At 48.0% G+C, this 22,391-nt stretch overlaps 1 protein-coding gene across 1 annotated transcript; it reads right to left on the bottom strand.

Annotated features, from left to right (window-relative positions):
* Positions 1 to 450: 450 nt before the first annotated feature.
* Positions 451 to 21,433, bottom strand: LOC307113707 (uncharacterized protein). The gene is made up of 5 exons (XM_079795569.1): positions 21,308 to 21,433; positions 9,216 to 9,272; positions 2,684 to 3,027; positions 1,235 to 1,413; positions 451 to 540 (listed from the first exon to the last, which is right to left on the bottom strand). The coding sequence occupies exons 1-3, from the start codon at positions 21,383 to 21,385 to the stop codon at positions 2,827 to 2,829; spliced, it is 336 nt and encodes a 111-aa protein (XP_079651695.1). The 5' UTR covers positions 21,386 to 21,433; the 3' UTR covers positions 451 to 540; positions 1,235 to 1,413; positions 2,684 to 2,826.
* Positions 21,434 to 22,391: the final 958 nt, after the last annotated feature.

The raw sequence follows: 22,391 nt of genomic DNA, 5'->3' as shown, positions 1-22,391 counted from the left end.
GAAACTTGGTGCTATTTTTGAAAAAAAAAAAAAAAATAACAAACCCTGCAGCCTAATTACCACTTCTCCCAAATCAAAATGGCTTCCAGATTTTGGAAGAGTAAAAGATGTGTCTAAATCTTCAACAACCCCTTTTTGATTTTCCCATTTTCTTTTCAATGGTTCAGGTATGTGAGCAGGTAAGTGTTGAAACCTTTAACTTGGCATCTCAGTCATTCCTCAATCAGGGGAATGCTTAGGCTGAACATATCTTAAGTTATTTCTGCCCAACTCCCAAATATCCTTCTAAAAAACCATTCCTTTACTCAGTTGTCCTTTACATTCTAATGTGCTTGAGTTAAGGTTGCAAACAGTTCTCTCTTGCAAAGAAAACATTGTAGGCACACTCCGGATTGAACCTGCAGAGGCCTTAAAACCCCTACTTGGTCAAACAAGTGAGACACCTACCTCTGGGTTCGTAAATTGTGGTAACCGTGGGGTAGCATGCTGGCTTCCTGCCGTCATTACATTCTTCAAATGGGGGAACACCGGTGTGAGTTACTGTAAATACAAACAATGCCCCCGTCATTAGTCACATCGTACACACACATGGTGCGTCACTCCTAATTAGGACCAATGTCTAATGGGAAGTACATGAAAACCACTGGGTGAAAAGGTGAAAGAATTAAGCCAAAACCCCAAACTTACAGACATAGACAGGAGTATGGTGATTACCAGAGGAAAAGAGGGGCTGGGGGAGGTAGAAGAGGGTAAAGAAGAGATAAGAAGTGGTGATGGGAGGAGACTTGACTTTGGGTGGTAAACACAATACAATATATAGATAATGTATTATAGAATTGTACACCTGAAAACTATATAATTTTAAGCAATGTCACCCCTGTAAATAAAAGAAAGAAAAAGATGGCTTTAAAAAAAGAAAAGAAAAACACTGGGAAAGCTCTGCCGAGAACACAGGAAAACGAAGAGTTGGGCAAAATGCACGGAGACTACAGCGAAGAGCTGCTCCGTGCAGTGGGAAATGACATGGGCAGCGTGTGAATGGAGCCCTTGTCTGGTTCCAGCAGCCGTGCCCAGGCCCCATGCAGGAGGAAGTCCCTGAGGTCTCTCTGACACAGAAGAACTTCCGCCCTCTCTGCCTCTTAAGCCGTATTTCAGGTGTTGGCCTATTTTCTGCTTTTGGCCGCTATGGCTTCTGAATGGAGGGGCAGAAAGCCTCTAACCCCCAAATGCTCACCTCCTCCATTTCAGGGCTGTGTGGCCGAGGAGCCGGGCCGGGTAGAGTTCCTCTCCGGCCACATGTCCTACCACCTAGAGAGGGTGCTGTCCATCTGCGTGGAGTTGGAAGGTCGTCCAGCTCGTAGTCTTCATGATGAGGTCCGATTTCGTATATTGAATACTTTGAATTCGCTGAATCTTTAATCAAGGATTTAAAAAACCATAATTGCAAATGTCAGTGTAGTCACCGCGTAGCTCCCCTGTACCACCCAGGGAATGAGAATGCCCGAGCTAGGCATCTCTCCGCCATTTCAGTCTGAGCTAAGGTGTGATGTGAGCAGACCTCACTTGTGCCATGACTTGGAAGAATTTTCTGTCTGTTGTGTGTGACTCTGTTGGGATTGCATGCCAAGCCCTGTGTTCAAGGAATTCTGCATGTTATTTTATTATTTCATCCTCTCTACACCCAGCACGGTATGTACTCTATATTACAGCTGACGAGATGATGACTTTAGCCAAGGTCACAGAATGCTCAGGTCAGAATTTGAACCCAGATCTGTCTGCTCCAAAGCCTATGTTCCCAAGCACTATATCCATACTCCTCTGCATTCCAAATACATATTTCCTATCTAAACTACAAGGTGGGTAGAGGTCATAAGGAATAATGAGGTAAGTGGCCTTTTATTTTTAAAAAATATATATTTTTATTGATTTCAGAGAGGAAGGACAAGGGAGATAGAAACATCAATGATGAGAGAGAATCACTGATCGACTGCCTCCTGCACGCCCCCTACTGGGGATCGAGCCCACAACCTGGCATGTGCCCTTGACTGAAATCGAACCTGGGACCCTTCAGTCCGCAGGCCGATGCTCTATCCCAAGCCAAACCAGCTAGGGCTGGCCTTTTATTCTTTTACCTTGAACGCGAGCCCCCTGGAAGCCACTGAAATTTATTCACTCTGACTGTATTGCACACATATTAGGCACCAAAGATTCACCACACACAAAAACAGCATGCTTTCAACACCCACGAGCTCACAATTTAGTTGGGAAGGAAGAGACATTAATCCAAACGATCCTAAAGATGCAGGGACCAGGACAAACCATGGGAAGTGCTGCAAAGAGGCTACTTGGGTTCACGTCCTGGCTGAGCAGAGAGGGGAAGTGATCTTAATGTTCCCAACCTGCCTTGTCTCTCTCACTTAAGAAGGACTGAAAAGTGCTTCTTTCCCTCGGGACCTTTTGAGGGACTGAATAAGATAGTGTCCGTAAGGCACTAGGCCCAGTGCCTGGCTCACAGTCGACTCACTATTATTCCCGTTATTCTCGAAAGGGGGGTCCATGAGAGTGTCATGGGGGCCCCACCCTCCTGGGAAGATGGACTAGATACCTTTTGCTCCTAGACACAACCCCCAAAACTTAAACCAGTAACTCACTGCCTCTCAGGGTTCTGTGGGGCTGGGCTCACCTCCGTGGTTCTTCTTGGGTCTGTCGTGCAGCTGCTGGCAGCAGGGACCGCGGCCGTCCACTTGGGCTGGACACGTGAGATGGCTCCCTCCCCTGGCTTTTAATCAGAGTGTCTGCACGTGGTCTCCGTGTGGCTTGGCCTTCTTATAGCAGCACTGGGTTCCAAGAGGGAGTCGCCATCCCAGATGGCCCATAAGGGACCCGCAGGTCTTCCCCAGCCTCTCCTCGGAAGTCCCAGGTCACCTCTCCTGCATTCCTTTGTTCAAGCAAGTCACTAAGTCCACCCAGGCTCAAGGGGGTAGGGAACTTGACGCCTCCTCTTGATGGGTGAGTGGCAAAGTCATGCTGCAGAATAGAATACGGGATAGGAGATATTGTTAAGACCACCTTTGGAAAATACAATCGGCCATGGAGGTTTCCCTGAGAAAGTGGGCTTTTAGCTGAGACCTGAAGGCAAAAATGGTGAAGAAGGGTGAAGCCAGTGAGGCAATTTAGGCAGAGAAACCAGCAGGTTGCAAAGCCCATGGTGGGAGGCAGGGTGGCTTGCTTGAGGACTAAAGGAAGCACACTAAGCCCAGAATGCTGAGTGAAAGAGGGAGGTGCGGAGTGAGATGGTGAGGGCGCTGGCTGCCTCCTCAAGGATTTGGTCTCATTTTTCTAAAAGGTTAGTGCCAAACATTTAGTTTTATTATATCTAATCCACTTTTTATTGGATTCACTTAATTACAAAAGGAATATATGTTCCTTGTTGCCAAAAAGGTCAAGTGCTGAAGAAGGTAAATTAAAAAGTGCCAGTGCCCCTCCCACTCCCCTGGGAAGTGGCTTGGGCGGCCCCTCTGCACACCAATGTGTTCAGGTGCCACCAACATTGCCCTCCTCTCTCTGAGAAGCTCTGGCTTTTACTGTAAGAAAAAGCATAGCTCTCTTGAAGGATCACAGGAATCAAATAATTGAGTATTTAAGAAGTAGAGCTGTGGCCGGGAAGGTGACAAATAGCAATTCAATTTTATGAACTAGAATAATTTTGTGTTTTATCAGAGCCACGATGTTAGGCAGAAGAAAATAGGAATTAACAATGACATTTGTTTAACTGTGACTATTAGAAGTTACAAGAACAAATATCTTTCCTTTAAAAAGATTTTTTTAACTCAAAACAAAATAATCATAAAACTCCTGTGGAAATGGACTGCTGTGGCCATCGAGATGACAGGTTGAGATGAGCATTCTGAACATACATGAAAATATATCAATGACAAATACTCAAAGTGTAAAGGAGGTATGATAGGAAGAGTAAAAGCCCCCTTCCATTTTCCCCAGCCAAGAATTAATGCTGGATCATTTCTGGTTTTGATTCTTCTGATAATTGTCACTCAAACTGTAGACCAACGCTGTCCAGTGGAACTTCTGATGATGAAGGAAACATCTATATCTGTGCTATTCAATGCAATAGCCACTAGGCACACTGACTATTAATTTGCATATCCTATCTAATAAAAGAGTAATATGCAAATCAACTGGACGGCCGAACGACCGTTTGCTATGATGCGCACTGACCACCAGGGGACAGACACTCAACGCAGGGGCTGCCCACTGGTGGTCAGTGTGCTTCCACAGCTGGATCACTGCTCAGCCAGAAGCTGGGCTCACGGCTGGCAAGCACAGCAGCAGTGGCGGGACCCTCTCCGACCTCCACGGCAGCACTAAGGAGCGGGAGCCAAGTGGTAAGGAGTAAGCAGGTGGGCGGTTAGGAGCAAGGGGTCATGGATTGCGAGAGGGCACAGGCTGTGCTGAAGGACCCCCTCCCCTGCATGAATTTCGTGCATCAGGCCTCTAGTTAATTAATAAAATTTTAATTTAAAAATGCAGTTCCTCAATCACACTAGCCACGTTCCAATAACTCAATAGCCGCATGTGGCTAGTGGCTACCCTAACGGTCAGAGCAGCTACAGACAGGCTGGTCCCTGCCTCTGCCTGACCCACTTTAGAAAGACCCGTGACTGCACACTGGGGAAAATGCAATCACGGCTCATTCCACTGCTCCTTCCCTTTGCCCCCCCCCTCCATTCCCAAGCCCTGCTTGGAGCATTTTCATTTTAGTTCTGTTGGTTTACCTTTATAGCTTTTAGTAACCTATTTAAAACTGTTTCCTGATACATCAATTGTTGACTATAATACTTTGATCCACCACCACGTTTGATCAGCCAGTTAGTGTTCCCCATGTTCTCTCCACGATCTCCCCCCCGCCTCCCCACCCCCCAGCTCCCAGTCACCACACCACTGTTTGTCACATTGGCAGTGTCTCTGGGTAGCATTAATATTCTGTCCTGTAGCTATAAGTTTTCAATCTTTGGTTCTACAATTAAACCAATAGCCACCTTTATACTAATATTGTTGCATAAAGATTACATGATATTATACATAGAAAAACCCTAAAGATGCCACCAAAAAATGACTAGGTTTAATAAATGAATTCAGCAATGTAGCAGGATACAATATTAACTTCCAGAAATCAATGGCATGTTTATACACAAGTAATGAACTCTCAGAAAGAGAAACTAAACACACACACACACACACACACACACACACCCCAATCCCATTTACCATTGCAACAACAACAACAAAAATTAAGATACTTGGGAATAAACCTAACCAATGAGGTAAAAGGCTTGTACTTGGAAGACTACAGGGCATTGAAAAAAAGATAGAGGAAGACATAAACAAGTAAAAGATTAAACCGTGGTCACGGATTGGTAGAATTAACATCTTTAAAATGTCCACACTACCCAAGGCAATCTACAGATTTAATGCAATCCCTATTAAAATACCAACAGCATATTTCACTGTTCTAGAATACTCCAAAATGTATATGGAACCAAAAAAAGACCTTGAATAGCCACAGCAATCTTGAGAAAGAAGAACAAAGTTGGAGGAAACACAATACCAGATATCAAGTTATACTACAAAGCCACCGTAATCAAAATAGCCTGATACTGGTACAAGAATAGGCATTTAAATCAATGGAACAGAACAGAGACCCTAGAAATCAGCCCAAGCCATTATGCTCAATTAATATCTGACAAAGGAGGCAAGAGCTTACAATGGACTCAAGACAGTCTCTTCAATAAATGGTGCTAGGAAAATTGAACAGATACATGCAAAAAATGAAACTAGACCATCAACTTATGCCATACACAAAAATAAACTCAAAATGGATAGAAGACTTAAATGTAAGTTGTGAAATCATAAAAATCCTAGTAGAAACCATAAGCAGCAAAATCTCAGATATCTCTCATAGGCATATATTTATGGATACATCTCATAGGGCAAAGGAAACAAAGGAGAAAATAAACACTGGACTACATCAAAATAAAAAGCTTCTGCACAGCAAAAGAAACTATCAACAAAATGAAAAGGGAGCCCACTATATGGGAAAACATCTGATAAAGGGTAAATATCCAAAATATATAACAAATTCATACAACTTGAAAGGAAGACAAACAATCCAATAAAAAAAAAATGGGCAAAGAATCTAAATAGACACTTTTCCAAAGAGGACATACAGAAGGCCAAGAGACATATGAAAAAATGCTCAAAGTCATTAATAATCCGAGAGATGCAAATCAAAATGACAATGAGGTACCATCTCCCACCTGTCAGAATGGCTATCATCAACAAGTCAACAAATGACAAGTACTGGCGAAGATGTGGAGAAAAAGGAACCCTCGTGCACTGCTGGTGGGAATGCAGACTGGTGCAGCCACTGTGGAAAACAGTATGGAATTTCCTTTAAAAATAAAAAATGTAACTCCCATTTGGCCCAGTAATCCCACTTCTAGGAATATATCCCAAGAAATCAGAAACATCAATCAGAAAGAATATACACACCCCTATGTTCATAGCAGCACAATTTACAATAGCTGAAATATGGAAACATCCTAAATGCCCATTAGCAGATGAGTGGGTTAAAAAACTGTGGTGCATATACACAATGAAATACTATGCTGCTATTAAAAAGAAGGAATTCTTACCATTTGTAACAGCATGGATGGACCTGGAGAGCATTATGCTAAGCGAAATAAGCCAGCCTGAGAAAGAAAAGTATCACATGATCTCACTCATTTGTGGAAAATAATGAACAACATAGAGTGATGAACAAAAATAGAACCAGTGACATAGAAGCATCGAACAGACTGTCAAACCTCAGAGGGGGGTAAGGGAAAGTGGGGGTGGGGATAAGAGATGAACCAAAGGACTTGTATGCATGCATATAAGCATAACCAATATAACCAATATACACAGACAGTAAGGGGATGAGGGCTTGTGCTGGGGGGTGGGAGTGGACGGGGAAAGGTTAGTGGGGGAAATGGAGACATATGTAATACTTTCAACAACAAAGAATTAAAAAGTAAGTAAATAAACATACACCTAACCTATGAACTAGCAATTCCAACCCTAAATTTTCTGAAGAGAAATGAAAACTTATACCCTCCATAAAGACTCACACAAGAATGTGGACAGTAGCTCTATTCCTAATATTCAAAAACTTTTTTCAAATGACCATCAAAAGGAAAATAAACATAATTGAGTTAGAGTCATGAAATTGAATATCTCTCAGCTATAAAAAGAACAAACTGCTGTTACCTGCAACAAATGTGCGTGACTAGAAAAACGTCAAGCTGAGTGATAAAGACAGACACGCAAGAGTACCTACTGTGCGATTCCGTTCATCCGGAGCTCTAGAATAGGTAAAGCTAAGATCCAGTGATAGAAAGGGCCTTGGTGGGAGGTGACTGCAAAGGGAACTTCCTGCAGGGATGTACATGAGGACAGACCTCACTCTGTCTCTTGATTGATTGCAGTTACACTGGTTGTAGTTACAATGTCCTAGCCATTTGTCAAAATCATTGAATTGCATATGTGAAATCTTACAGTTCGTTGTATGTAAATTATACTTCAACAAATTTTATTTTATACCTAGAGGCCTGATGCATTCAATTTGTGCAAAAGTAAGCCTTCCTTCCCCCGGCTGCTGACACCAGTTTCCCTCCGGCACCCAGGACCTGAGCTTCCCTCCGGCCGCCCAGAAGGATGTCCAGTCTAATTAGCATGTTTTTATTATTATAGATTAAAAGAGAAGACTAACTTAAACACTAGGAGAAAAACAATTGGGAGTAGGAATGGGAAGAGGAAACATGATATATTGTTATTATTATTTCATGCTTTTCCCTTATCAGTAAAATCTTTCCTGTTTCTTAATGATATAATTGGTTACAGACTATTTTGAAGACTTTTTTTTTCTCTGATCCCTCTGAGTTTTTTGTTCTTAATTTGGACTAACTGCTTCTCTGGTCTGCTGCTCAGATTTAATTCTGGGATCATTTGATCACAATGACGACTTCGTTTTACTATCTATTGCTTTCTTACGTTCTGTTTTTTGGTTTTGTTTCGTTGTTTTTGTTGTTGATATTTTTGCTGAGGATGCCTGTAATTCCTTCAGAGAGTGTTTATGGAAGGCAAATTTTCTGAGTCTTTCCATGTTCAACAATTCTTGACCTTGTTCTCGGGTTTGACTGAAAGTTTGGCTGCGTGTCTAATTCTAGGCTCCACCCCTTTTCTCTGAGACAGGGAAGCAGCACTGCATTTGCTTCTAGCGCCACTACTGCTGATGGGAAGGCAGACTGTTCTGATTCTATCCCTTTGCAGGTAGCCTGTTTTCCTGGGAACTTTTTTGATTTATTCTCTTTTTCTGTTCTAACATGTTGTGGTGATATGTAAGTTCGTTCGTTCGTTCATTCATTCATTCATTCATAAATATTGATTGTAGGAAACCCTAGCAGCTCTACTTCAGAGCAGTAAGTTCCCTGTGCTGGTGGATGTTACATTCAGGTGTGGGGAGTAGGCAATATAATAAACAAGAAAATAGATGAGACCCCTTCAGATGCTGACAAGTACTAAGGATAAATAGAACAGGGACTGGGGTGATGATAAACTGAGGCAGGATGAGGAGTGCTTGAGCTGAGGGTGTCCGGGGCCTCTCTGGGAAGGTGGCCTTGGAGCAGAGCCCTGAATCATGAGAAGGAGCCACATGGCGATCTGGGAAAGAACGTACAATAAAGGGAGCCTGGCCCCAAAGGACCGAGGTGGGAACACACTCAGTGGGGGACAGAAATGAGCCAGGGTGGCTGGAGAGCGAGTGAGTGAAGCTAAAATCAGAGGAGATGAGGCTGAGAGGCAAGCAGGAGGGACGCTGTAGACCCTGAAAGGAGCTTGGATCTTATTCTAAGTAATTAGGGAGTAATGTGGTCTTGCTCTCTGGCTATGATTAGGAACCTATATAGATACTTCCTAAGTGCATCTCTTGTCCCTGTATCATTTCCTTCGGCTGTTTATCTAGGTCCCTCTCTTTCGTTCTAATGTTTTTCGTCGATCGTCCAGAGGTGTGCCCCACATACTTGGAATCGACGTGCGAGATATTTCATGTGAAGAACCACGTGTGTCAACTTGGAGATGGGGAGCAGCGGGGTACTCACCGTCTGGGTGTTATTGGCTCCACTTGTGCTGTTCACCGCCTTTCCTTGTCGTCTTTGCTGAGAGGGAAAGAGACAGGGGAAGATGTGGGTGTCCATGAAATCAACACAATAAAATAAAGCCCAAAGCCATTCCTGGGGGACCCAACCCTGAGACGCTTCCTCACACCCCCTGGCTCGGGGCTGGATGGAGGGAGGTGGGGCCTGGCTGGACCGCGCATGGAGCGCCTCCAGGTGACCCCGTCTGCACGGAGGTCAGGGAGCTGGCACTGCTCAAAGCTCCGAGAGGAGCCTTCCCAAACGACAAGGCCGCCGCTGCATGGCCTGTGACAACCTCGCCCAGCAGTCTGGAGCAGTGCTCCTGCATAATCACTTTTTGAAGTAGTCACAGGCCCAGCCAGGCACAGGGGGGCGAGGCCAGGAGAGGGACATGGACCCAACTCTCCATGGGAGGGATGTCAAAGAATCAGTGGCCATATTTCAAAGCAGCCAGCCAGGGTTCAAGTCCTACAAGAAGGGCAGCACTCTGTGCCCTAGATTGGGCTCAATCCCACATGGACATGCCCTTGGCAAGGTGCCAGCTCAACCATAGCCTAAGAGAGCATGGGTGGACTCCCAGAGCAGGTAAGGCCGAGAGCAAATATTCCACCTGCACCTGGGTCTCCCAGAGCATGTAGGGCGGGGCAAACTTCCCACCAGTACCTGGGTCTCCCAGAGCATGTAGGGCAGGGGCAAACTTCCCACCAGTACCTGGGTCTCCCAGAGCATGTAGGGCGGGGGCAAACTTCCCACCTGCACCTGGGTCTCCCAGAGCCACCAGCACGGTTGGGACATCTCCACTTCCGTGTCTGTTCTTGGCTGGCATTCAGTCCCACCAAAAATAAAGCTATCACCTGAACCTGGAATGCCTCCTACTTAACACCATTTTCAAACTTAATAGATGGCTGTTGAATGAATATATGAACACATGCATGATCCTATATAATAAAAGCCTAATATGCTAAGTGTCCAGTCATCTGTTCAACCAGTTAAAGTGTAATATGCTAATGGTATGCTAAGACCGCTCAGCCGCTCACTATGATGTGCACTGACCACCAGGGAGCAGACGCTCCAACCGGTAGATTAGCTTGCTGCTGGGGACTGGTCTATTGGGACTAAGCAAGGTGGGCCGGACACTCCCTGAAGCCCTCCCTTGGTCCCTCCCGGCTGGCCAAACTCCCACGTCCCTCCCCAGCCCTGATTGTGCACTGGTGGGGTCCCTCAGCCTGGCCTGTCCCCTCTCACAATCTGGGACCCCTCAGGGGATGTTGGAGAGCCAGTTTGGGCCCGATCCCACAGGCCAGGCGGAGGGACCCCACTGGTACACGAATTCGTGCACCAGGCCTCTAGTAAAATAATAAAAGACAACTAAGCAGGTAAGGAAAGGTGTTTTATGCCACCACGACTCCGGTTACAGCTCTGTCTCCCCCATACATCATTTCCACTGTCTGGGAACCGGGGAAACAATGCAGAGGACACACTGCACGTACTTTCTCCCCTTTCCTCTTACGCTCTATGTATTGGAGTCGGATTGCCTGGGTTTGAAACCCAGGTTGGCCATTGACCAACTCAACTGTGAGGCCCTGGGCAACTTCATTGCCCTAAGTTTCTGTATCTGTGAAATAGAAATCTCTGGGGCACTACCCCAGAGTGATGTCAGGATCTCATGAGCTCACACTTGTAACATGCTTAGAACTGTGCCTGGGACATCGTTCGAGCTGAGTCAGTGTTGGATAGCCTTGTCCTACCCATTATCTTTATTACAATGACTATTACTGTTGTTCACTGTAGCTCTTTCATCAAGGATCAAAGTTAGCCCTCAAAGCAATTCTCATTCCAGCTGTCCAAGGCAGAAAATGGGTCTCAGGAGGCAGATGTGATATTCCAAATGCTCAACAACTGACACAACGCACTATGGGTACTGCAGTGATGCAAGACAGCCCCAACCTCGGGGGACTGGTGGGTGTCTGCGGGCCAGGGTGTGAGCCCCTCTACCAGGTGCCCTGTCCTCCTGCCAGGGTCAGGCCTGCTTGGGCCGAGGGGCAGAGGCTGGGCACAGGAGCGGTACAGGCTGGCAGGCTAGTGCACATCCAGGGGAGCCTCAGCTCTGTCTGGGTGGCGGGGGGAAGGGAGGCACAGGTGACCCTCATGGCAGTGCCTGTTTTCCCACTCGTATGGAAGCACATCAACATTCTAGCACCAGGTGTGACCATTCGGTATGTGTCTGCTGCCCTTCTGTCCAATGGGGACAAAGGAACCAAACACTGAGGGTACCCCACCTCCGTCACCACCTCCCCCGTGTACACTCCTTGGGTACAAATCCAAATTGTTGAGGCCCATTTATCTGAAGTCAATCCCTCAGGTTCCAAGAGTGGGGGTTGGGCCAGGGCTTTGGGGGAACTCCCACACTCGTGCCTCTGCACGTCTGTTAGGACCCACAGAACCGGATGCTGACCCAGGGCTGCCTGTGGGACCAGCTCTGAGTGCCGACAGCCGAATTAAACCTTTGAGACTTCCTACATACCCAGATGCTCCTTGTTATGTAGCCAACCAGAGAATGAGTGGAAAAAATTGCAATATATTCACACAACGGAATACTTTAGAGCAATGATGATAAACAAAATCCCACAACTCACCACACTAGGTATCTCTAGGTGCACCCTGAAAGGAGCCAGACCCAAAGACCACTCTCAGTAACACAAAGAATTCCCCTTCCCCTTCCTCCCTCTCACTCCCCTCCTGCTCCTCCTCCCTCTTTAGCCTTTACTTCCTCTCACTGGTGGCCTTGAGTAGCATCTGGACTCTCCGGAGAGTGTGCACAGCACCTGGCCCGGCTGTAACTTAGCAGACAGGTGCCTCCAGCCACATCGTTTTGTTCTGTGTCATTTCAACACCGATGAGAAAAAAATCAATTTCTTGCCAGGGCCGCTGTCTGGAGTTTCCATGTTCTCCCCATGTACGCATGAGTTTTCTTAAATGAATGTTTAGTTCACATTTATCTCCATGTTTACTGTTAGACAAGTTTGGGGGTCTTCATTTAGACGTTTGGTGATTTTTTTGTGTGACCAGAAATATGCCATAAGAACTTAAATTGTGTTTAAATCAATTAGCCGATGGTAAAATTGTCTTTGTTATATATCACTTTGCTTAAAGCCACAATTTCCAAAACAACAATTGAGAATGTTAGGTGAGGAATTACTGTATTATTGGTGTGAAGCCCAGATCAAAGTTATAAACATGGGTCAAACCACATCAGACCCCTGCTTAACGTGTTCTAATGGCAGCCCATTGTGCTAGGAATAAACTTCAGACTCCGCTCTTACTTTAAACAAGGGTTGGAAAACCACAGCCTCTGGCCAAATCCTGCTCATCCACTGGTTTTGTCTATAAAGTTTTATTGGGACACAGCCACGCCCAATATTTACATATTGTCTATGCCTGCTTTCTGCTGCAACCATTGCTGTGACAGAAGTCATATGGTTCACAGAGCCTGCGATTTGTGACCTATCCCTTTACAGGAAAAGTTTGCTAACCCCTAACCAGGAGGTCCCAGACATACGGCCCCTGCCCAGCCCAGCCTCCTCTCCGGGTTCTGTCTCCCTTTCAGGTGCTGCAGCCACACGCCATGCCCCTCACGCACCACCACCCCCAACCCCCCATCTCTAAGCCTAGAATGCTCCCCATCGCGCTGGACAGAACTGGCCCCTTCTCATCATTCCAGGCTCAACACTGACATCCCCCAGGCCTTCCCTGGCCACGCGCTCTCACTCCTCACCCTTCAGCTCATCGACTTGATTGATTTCTTCCAAAGATGCTTTATTTACTTGTCTACCAGTTCTCTCTCCCAATGAGAAAGTAAACACCATCACAGCCAGGACTCCCGCATCTAGTTCACTGGTACGTCCCCAGCACTCGATGCCACAGCCCATTAGAGGTGCTCAGTGAATGTTGGTTGAACAAATGAATGAAAGAAGGAACCTTTTCTAACAGACCACACTGTACACAGAAGACCTGGTGTGGTGGGATGGCATGTAAGCAATGCTCTTACTATCCGATAAGGACGCGCTATGCAACCGAATTCCCTTTCACAGCCTGTGCAGCAGGTAGCATTATATCCTGTTACGGAGGAAATGGAAGATCAGAATGGTGCATCAAGGTGCCCACAGACACACAGCGAGTGAGAAAGCAAAACCAGACCTGTCTCACTTCAGAGCTCAGACTCTCCCCAGCTGTCTTGCTCTAGAACCCTGCCCCAACGGCTTTGGCTCTTGCTAATATTTGAAAGGCTCCCTCCTCCCAGAAAGTTCAGAAGGGCACCAAACTCAACCAGCAGAGGACATCTCAGAATGTGAGCCCAGGCTGCACATATGCTATTGATCTGCTACCCCCATTCATTTTCTTAAAGTCCAAATAAAAATGAATCCCAGCAGTCAATCTGAATTAATTAGCTTTTCTGGCAGCTGCCATCTGAGAATTAGGAATTATCCTGAGCCAGTAAATTCTAACTGATTCTTTTTTGTGTGGTGTCAGATTGAATTAAAGGAAATATTGTGGGTAAAATTAAGTGCTACGCCTTTCTTATTGCTTTAGTTGCCCAAAGATAAATGCTTTTCATGATGATAAATATACCATAAATTCTTGTAACAACAACTGAAATTCAAATAACTAGGCTGTATAACCCCATGCGACTGTAATTTTCTTTTTATCATCAGCTTGTTTACTGTTTATTGAAGAGAATGTCTGGTCCTTGCCTTTGAGGGAGTTTAAATCGTGGGACAGCCCAGATTTTGTAAGCAAAGCCCCAAGCCAAGCACCTGTCTATATCTTTGATTGCATTCTCTTGATTAAGAGAGTACAAAGTCACAAAGTCCATGTCCAGAAAGTTGGAATGGGGTGAAATGAGAGGGAAGCAAGAAACAATTTGGCCAGAAGTCAGGAGCCACAGACTTAGGCCCTATACTTTAACCATGGCCAACTGGACTCATTCCTTTAATGCCCCTGTTTTCTTATCTGTTAAGTAAGGGTATGAATAGCTTCCCTGCATACATTTCACACAGACCTGGTATTAGGTATGAAATACTTTGAAAGGGACAAAACTTGCTTCGTAGGTTGATTTTTGGCATTCCAATAAGTGAGTAACTTTGCTGGCTTCTAATGGTCATTCTAGACACCTGATTCATAAATTACATGAACAGTAATGAGGCAGAAACCGTCAGGCATTGGCAATCATAAGTTAAGTGAAAGCAAAAGTTAAGCCAGCAAACACATTTCTAGATATATAACAATGTAAGTTGTTTTGACCAAGGCATCATCCTATCTAATAAAAGGGTAATATGCAAATTAACCACTCCGCGACAAAAATGGCGGCGCCCAGTCCTCTTAGCCCCAAGCCCCAGCGGAGTCCCTAAGTCTGCCCAGCAGTGGCAGTCCAGGGTGTCTAGCTGGGAGGCGCCCGCCCCACACACAGCAATCCCTGCCCAGTGGCGGCAGTCCGGGGTGTCTGGCTAGTCACCCCCAAGCCGCGCGCCATCGGGGCAAAGCGGGCCACGGGGCTTGGGGGCGGGGTGTCAGGCCGGCAGCGACCTGCCCCCTGAGCCGCGCGCATTTGGGGCGAAGCGGGCCATGGGGTTTGGGGCTGGGGTGTCAGGCCAGCAGCGCAGTGCACCCCCAATGCGCGATCTTCAGGCCAGGGAAGGCACCCACCGGGCTATCCGCAGCCAGGCTGAGATGGCAGCCTGGGGAGGGGTCTCAGCCTGGCCAGGGCCCGAACCCCTCCAGCGGTGGCAGCCTGGGGTCTCAACCATTGAGTCACACCAGCCAGGTAGTATGGAGGAATCTTAAATGTTTCTTTTTTAATAATATATATTTTATTGATTTTTTACAGAGAGGAAGGGAAAGGGATAGAGAGCTAGAAACATCTATGAGAAAGAAACATCGATCAACTGCCTCCTGCAAACTCCCGACTGGGTATGTGCCCCCAACCAAGGTACATGCCCTTGACCAGAATCGAACCTCGGACCCTTGAATCTGCAGGCCAGTGCTCCATCCACTGAGCCAAACCAGTTAGGACTGTCCAATATGCTAAAGAAAAAAACCCTATCTAATAAAGAGGGAATATGCAAGGGAGGGCATTTGGGGGTGACCGGGGTGTCAGGGGAGGGCAGTTAGGCATCGATCGGGCTGGCAGGGGAGTGGTTAGGGGGTGATCAGGCTGGCAGGCAGAGCAGTTAGGAGCAATCAGGAAGGCAGGCAGGCGAGTAGTTGGGAACCAGCAGTCCTAGATTGTGAGGGTGCAGGTTGGGCTGAGAGACACCCCTTCCCCCCAACACCCCCCCTCCCGTGCACAAATTTCGTGCACCGGGCCTCTAGTCCTATATAATAAAAGCCTAATATGCAAATCGACCAAACGGCGGACAACCGGTCTCTATGATGTGCACAGACCATCAGGGGACAGATGCTCAATGCAGGAGCTGCCCCAGCCCGCAGGCCTCAAGGCAGGTGCCAGTGAGGACCCCCCGTCATAACCCTGCCGGTCACCCCACAGAGGGAGGTGACTGGTGGTGGCAGGGCGATCTGGGGTGGGGCCGGCTGGCAGGCAGCACCAGGCTGGCCAAGGCAGGTGCCCGAGGGGGCCCCCTGATCACCCCACTGGTGGCCCCACAGATCGGCCTTGATCACCAGCCAGGCCTAGGGACCCTACCCATGCACAAATTTCGTGCACCGGGCCTCTAGTAATTTAATAACCATGAAATCATAAAGATTCAATCTACAGATTCAATGTAATCACTATCAAAATTTTCAATTGCATTTTTCATAGAAAATAAAACATAAAATTCATATAGGACCACAAAAGACCCCATATAGCCAAAATCTTGAGAAAGAAGAACAAAGCAAAGGCACCACACTTCCTGATTTTTAAATATATTCTAAAACTATAATAATTGAAACAGTATGGTATTGACATAAACACATAGAACAGAATAGGGAGCCCAGAAATAAATTCACACATTTACTGTCAACTGATGTTTGACAAGGGTACCAAGAACACATAATGGAGAAAGAATAATCTCTTCAATAAATGGTGTTGGGAAAACTGGATATCCACTTGCAGAAGAAGTTGGACCACTAGCTCATACCACATACAAAAATCAACCCACATGTGAGACCTGAAACTAAAACTACTGAAAGAAAATATGTGGGAAAAGATTCTTGACATTGGTCTGGGCAATGATTTTTTTAAAAAAATGACCCCAGGAGCACAGTCAACAACAACAAAGTAGACAAATGAGGGTGTATCAAACTAAAAACCTCTACACAGCAAAGGAAATAACCAACAGAGTGAAGCAACAACCTCTGGAATGGGAAAAGTATTTGCAAGCCATACATCTCATAAGGGGTTAATATCCTAAATATATAAGGAACTCAAATGATTCAACAGCCACACACACAACAACAACAACTGGATTTTAAAAAAACGGGCAAAGGACCTGAGTAGACATTTCTCTAAAGAAAACATACAAATGGCCAATGGGTACATGAAAATGTGCTCAACATCACTAATCATCAAGGAAATGCAAATCAAAACCACAATGAGATATTACCTCGAGCCTGTCATAATGTCTATCATCAAAAAGACAAGAGATAGCAAGTGTTGGTGAGGATGTGGAGAGAAGGGAACTCTGGGCACTGCTGGTAGGAATGTAAATTGGTGCAGCCCCTATGGACACTGTGTGGCAGTTCCTCAGAAAGTTAACAAATTCACATGCAGGTTGGCTGGGGATCAGCTTGTCTAGGATGATGCTACTAAGCATGTGTAGTCAGCTGTTGGGTCAGCGAATCTGTTCTGTTGATCTTGTCTGAGCTCCCTCATGAGTCTGGGGTGAATTGGTAGACTCAGTTTTGACTCACATTGTCTCTCTTCCCCCAGCAGACCAGACTAGGTTCACAAGACAGTAGCAGGGGTACGAGAGAGCGAGCACAGTGTACCAGGTCTCTTCAAGTAGGTCTGGGCTTGGGAAAGGCTCACTCTTGTTTCTATGCATCGTACTGGCCAAATCAAGTCACTAGATCAGCCCGGATTCAAGGAAGGAAAAATAATCTCCACCTCTTGATGGGAGAATCATCAGAGTCACTTTGGAAAGTCATGTGGCCACAGGGAGGGGGTGGAGAATCGTGGTCAATTTTACAAGAGTCTCAGGGAGCTTAAAATGGCGTGGGTATGGGGGAACATTGGATTTAATTTCTTGCACATGACTAAGAACCTTTAAGAGGAGCAGATATGGCTCCCAAACAGTCACCAGGTAGAGAGGGAGGGAGTCTGAGACTGATTTGTGACGTGCAGTACCACCAAGAACAGGTGAAGAATTTACATTATGTGTCTCGTGAGCTATAGGTGGGCCATCTAAGAGAGCGGGGTTCTCTGAGATGTCCAAGAGGGCAGCCAGGACCAGTGGGCTCCCATAGAGCTCTGTGCTGAGACCACTGAAGGGGCAGGCATGGGGGCAGGGGAGCAGCAACAGGAGGAACATGTTACCCCTTCTCTCTGGAGTGGCTTCCTGCTCCAAGGCAGAGATCAGCACATGCCACTGGGAACCATTTTGTAAAGTGTCTGATTGGGCCACAGCCACACCCGTTCATGTATGTGTGGTGTCTGGCTCCTTTTGTGCCGACAGCAGATTGAGCAGTAGGAGCAGAGTCCCTATGCACAGCAAAGCCTAAAATATAACACCTGTGCCCTTTTCAGGAAAAGACCGCTGGTCCTTCTGGAAAGGTTCGTTTCTCCCTCCTGTCACACCCATTTGGGTCCACAGGCAGCCCTTCCCATGTGAGGTGTGAGGTGAAAGGAATCTCTTTCCATCTCCTGTTGGGATGTAGATTTCATTTCCCAGAAGCAGATCCTGAAGGACCCCAGGAAGCCCTGTGGGGGGCGGGGAGCGGGAGGAGGAGTGAAGCAGAGAAAAGAGGCACATCCAGGAGGTGTGGATGAGCTGTGGGCAATTGGGCTCCATCCCACTGGGGGCCTGGGAGCCTAGAACAGGCCTGAGTCATCCACCACCTCCTACCCACCAGCGGGGGAGGGCCTGCCCCATGAAATGACCCTGTGGCTGGTGAGAGCCCTCAGGCCTGGGGTAAGGAGCTGAGAGCAGAATGTACAGGGACAATGAGTGCCTACGGCACACAGAGGGGCCAGCAGAGCAAGTTACACGGGTCCACAATCGCCTAGGGCAGTGGTCGGCAAACTCATTAGTCAACAGAGCCGAATATCAACAGTACAACGATTGACATTTCTTTTGAGAGCCGAAAACCAACTTCTGCGCATGGGCCACGAAGTTTCAATCGCACTGCACGTGGTATTTTGTGGAAGAGCCACACTCAAGGGGCCGCAGTTTGCCGACCACGGGCCTAGCCCTTTGCACTCGCTTGCTTTTTTCTCGATTCCTTTATTCTAATGCTAACCGTGTCGAGTCACACTCGACATCCGAGTGCAAAAGGCTAGGCCCTTTGGACTCCTTGGCTGCAGCCTCCACACTCCACCAGCCACAAAGCAGGAGCGAGTGCCTGGCCCTCCCAGCCAGGGCAGGAAAGGGCCACTTCCCTTCCCCTCCGGTTCCCCTGGCGGACCCTCCACCAGGGCTGCCTCGCACTGCGGGGAGGCTGGGAGGGGCACTCAGCTTGCCCAGGACTCGGAACCAGGACTGATATCTTCTAAGGACTCTTTGCCTTGTAGTAACCTTTATTTAAACCTTAGTTTCAAAGAAGCTATCAGAGTTACCCTCCAACCCTGTATTTCTGAAATTGTCAAGTAACTTAGTGATAGAACAAGTGTTCCTGAAACGGCTGCCTTGGGTTGAAGGAGTATGGAGTAGCTCTCAGCAAGCCTGCCAGGTGTCTCCGGCCAGGCTGCAGGGCATTCTCTATGTGAGATCAGATGGCTGGACCATACTTTGGGGCATGGCTGAGTGAGGTAGAGAACTCACTGGCAGGAAGCTGGGCCCCCTGGGTCTGGCACGCAGGAATGATATCAAGATGAGCTGGCATTTATGGGAGCATGACAGAGTAAAAAGCCCATTTCCCCCATTCCTGTTCCCTTTGGTCTGCAACTCCCCGTTTGGACTTGGAAGCCTAGGGGCTGAGGCAGGTCATCCATCCACCCCCCACCACCACCACCCAGCTCCCCATTTCAGTGACCAGAGCAACCTGTGACCTCCTGGCACCTCCGCCAAATGCTTGCTCTGACAGGCAGTTGGGCCTATTTCTCTGGCTTCTCAATGCCCTTATGACTTGTTTTATTTATTTATTTTTAAACTATATTTTGATTTCACAGAGGAAGGGAGAGGGAGAGATAGAAACATCAATGATGATAGAGAATCATTGATCAGCTGCCTCCTGCACACCCCACATTGGGGATCGAGGTCACAACTGGGGCAAATGCCCTGACTGGGAATTGAACCGTGACCTCCTGGTTCATAGGTTGACACTCAATCACTGAGCCATGCCGGCCGGGCTATTTTTCAACACTACACACAGACTCATGGAGAGAAACATCCGCTAATGATTGCGATGTGCTCATATAGTAACTCATTTAATGCTCAGATTACTTAAGCTCCTTGTCCTTTGATTTCCTTTTCTGTGAAAAATGGGGGTGAGATTCCCAACATCCGCTCTGCATCTCTTCCTTTCTGATCAGCCTCCCCCACCCCCACCAACCTCCCTTCACCACCAGCACCATCACCAATTTTTAGCTGCACACGTGCTGCCTGGGATAACGAGTACATTGCCCAGGCTTCCTGAAGGCACAAGACTAAGTTCTGGGCAAAGCGACACACGCCGAAATGTCATGTGCGACTTTTGGGGAGTGTCCCAAGGAAGCAAGGGTGCCCTTCTTCAATGATTCCTCCCTCCTGCTGGCTGAAATAGGGCTGTGACAGCTGGTTCGTGGGCAGCCACCTTGTGCTAGGAGGGAGACACTCGCTACTGAGGATGGCAGAGCAAAGCGACACCATCAAAACATATGCCAGCCTAGAGTGCCTTCCCTTTGGATATCATGTACCTGGCAGGGAAATTAACCACTGTCTCATCTAAGCTTCTGGTGCTTGGCCAGGGGCATTTGTGTCACCTGGGAATTGGTTAGAAATGCAGCATCTCCGTCCCCACCGCCTGCCTGTTACATCAGAGCCTGCATTTCAGTAAGACCCGCAGGTAATTTGTGTGCAAAACAAAGTTTGAGAAGCACAGGTTGGAGCTACTGCTATTGGAGAGGGGCCTGTCACTCACAGCTGAATCCACTTCTAACTAGAGCAGCACCCACCGCACACCTGGGGGGAATAAACGCGGTCATCAGGTGAAGCACCTACCTCAGGGCGCTGCCCGCGGGGGAGCTAGTTACTGGGTTACACTGCCTTGGGGGGAGGGGTGCTGTGGTAGAGCACAGATTGATGGCAACATTGCCACCAGCCCCTAGAGCAGGGGTCCTCCAACTTTTTAAACAGGGGGCCAGTTCACTGTCCCTCAGACCGTTGGAGGGCCGGACTATAGTTTAAAAAAAACTATGAACAAATTCCTGTGCACACTGCACATATCTTATTTTGAAGTAAAAAAACAAAACGGCAAAAACACCCGCACGTGGCCCGCGGGCCGTAGTTTGAGGACGCCTGCCCTATAGGCTCCAGGACAACCCGTAACGGTAACATCCTGGAGACAGAGCAGAGAGAGAGCAGTGTTTGCTGAGGAACTACTTGAGAGGTTTTGCATAAGCCAAGTGTTTGAAATCAGGGGAAGGGAGAGGTCCTTGGGGTGGACCTCACAGGGCCTGCCTCCACCCTCCACCCTCCACCCCAAATGATGCAGCCTCGGGGGGAGAGGGGAAAGGAGGTGTTAGAATGCTTTGGCCAAACCCTTTGAGTGAGGGGGGGGGAAGTGCAGCATGTGAGGGGCCCAAAAGACCCCTTCGTACTGTGCGCTCCTGTGGGAACAGCGGGCCCTGGTCAACCGCACCCTGGCTGCGTGGGGGGAGAGGGGAAGCTGTGGGGGGTGACCGGCTCTGCGGCCACACTTACCCGGTTTTCCAGCAGGTCCGCCCTCCATCTCTCCTGGGATGCGGTGGGTGAGCTCTGTGCACTGCCCTCGGTGCCCATGCAGGGGCCTGGTTTTCCTGGGGACGCAGGGAGCCGGAGCTGCGGCTGGCTGTGTGGTGCTGCTGGGAAGGCTGGTGTTCTCTGGCCGGAAGTGACGAGTGGGCCTGAGGGGCGGGGCCGAAGTGCCTGCCCTCAGCTGATGCAGAGCAGCAAGTCCCAGAACCGGGAGGGGGGCCAGCCAGTGTGCCAGGCTGGCCTGCGTGTCCCCAGGGTCTGCTGCCCGTTGGCCCCTCTCCGGGCAGAACCACCCGGAGGTCCCTTCAAATGGCTGGACCTAGCTTGGGGTGCTGTGCGCGTGTGCGCGCGCCTCTGTCTATCTGTATGTCCCTACCATCCCTACCTCCATCTCAGCGACTTCCCCGAGGCCCGGAAGCAGAACCCCACAGCAATGAAGGGGTCACTGGAGCTAGATCACCTGGGTTGTTCAAATCCCAGCTCTACCCTTCACAGCTGTTCATGGACAAATTCTTTGCTGTGCCAGTTTTTCCATCTGTGAAATGGGGTCATGGGCTTGCTGTGAGACTCCAATGAGGGGCAGTCCTGACAATGAACCCTCAATAAATCAGAGTTGCTTGTATGGACACCCTTGAGCCTGCTGGGTCCTGTTCTCCTCGCCCAGAGCAGCAGGGTTCTACCCTGAGGGTTCGACAGCAGGCTCAGCGCAGGGGCCTGCAGAGCACACTGTCCCAGTCCTCCGTGCTCCGAATAAGTCATCAGGAATCCTTTCTCCCATGAAATCCCCTTAAATCCTCACAGTTACAAAAAAGAGGAGATCCCATTTCCCCAGAGCCACTGATCCCTTAATTCGCCTTCCCTGGTCCCTGGGCTCATCGTAAAGGTGACTTGGGCTGAGTCAGTGGCTCTGGAGTGACAGGTCCACTTCGAGGGAGCAATTTGCAGAGTGGCTGCCCTGTGCGCTCCCCCAGGCCCTCCCCGCACCATGCGCTGCCCCAATCTCCGCTTGATTATTACTTTCTGCTTACGTCCACTGTGGCCGTGTGGGTGA

Source organism: Cnephaeus nilssonii (genome assembly GCF_951640355.1).
Source record: "Cnephaeus nilssonii genome assembly, chromosome: 17".
In the NCBI taxonomy this organism is placed as follows: Eukaryota; Metazoa; Chordata; class Mammalia; order Chiroptera; family Vespertilionidae; genus Cnephaeus; species Cnephaeus nilssonii.
This window is presented reverse-complemented; position numbering and strand designations above follow the sequence as displayed.

Coding starts and splice junctions, on each gene's coding strand:
- LOC307113707 (XM_079795569.1), bottom strand. CDS start 21,385: ATGGGCACCGAGGGCAGTGCACAGAGCTCACCCACCGCATCCCAGGAG. Junction 9,273..21,307: donor CGGACCTGCTGGAAAACCGG/GTAAGTGTGGCC, acceptor TTTCCCTCTCAG/CAAAGACGACAAGGAAAGGC. Junction 3,028..9,215: donor GAGCCAATAACACCCAGACG/GTGAGTACCCCG, acceptor TCTATTCTGCAG/CATGACTTTGCCACTCACCC.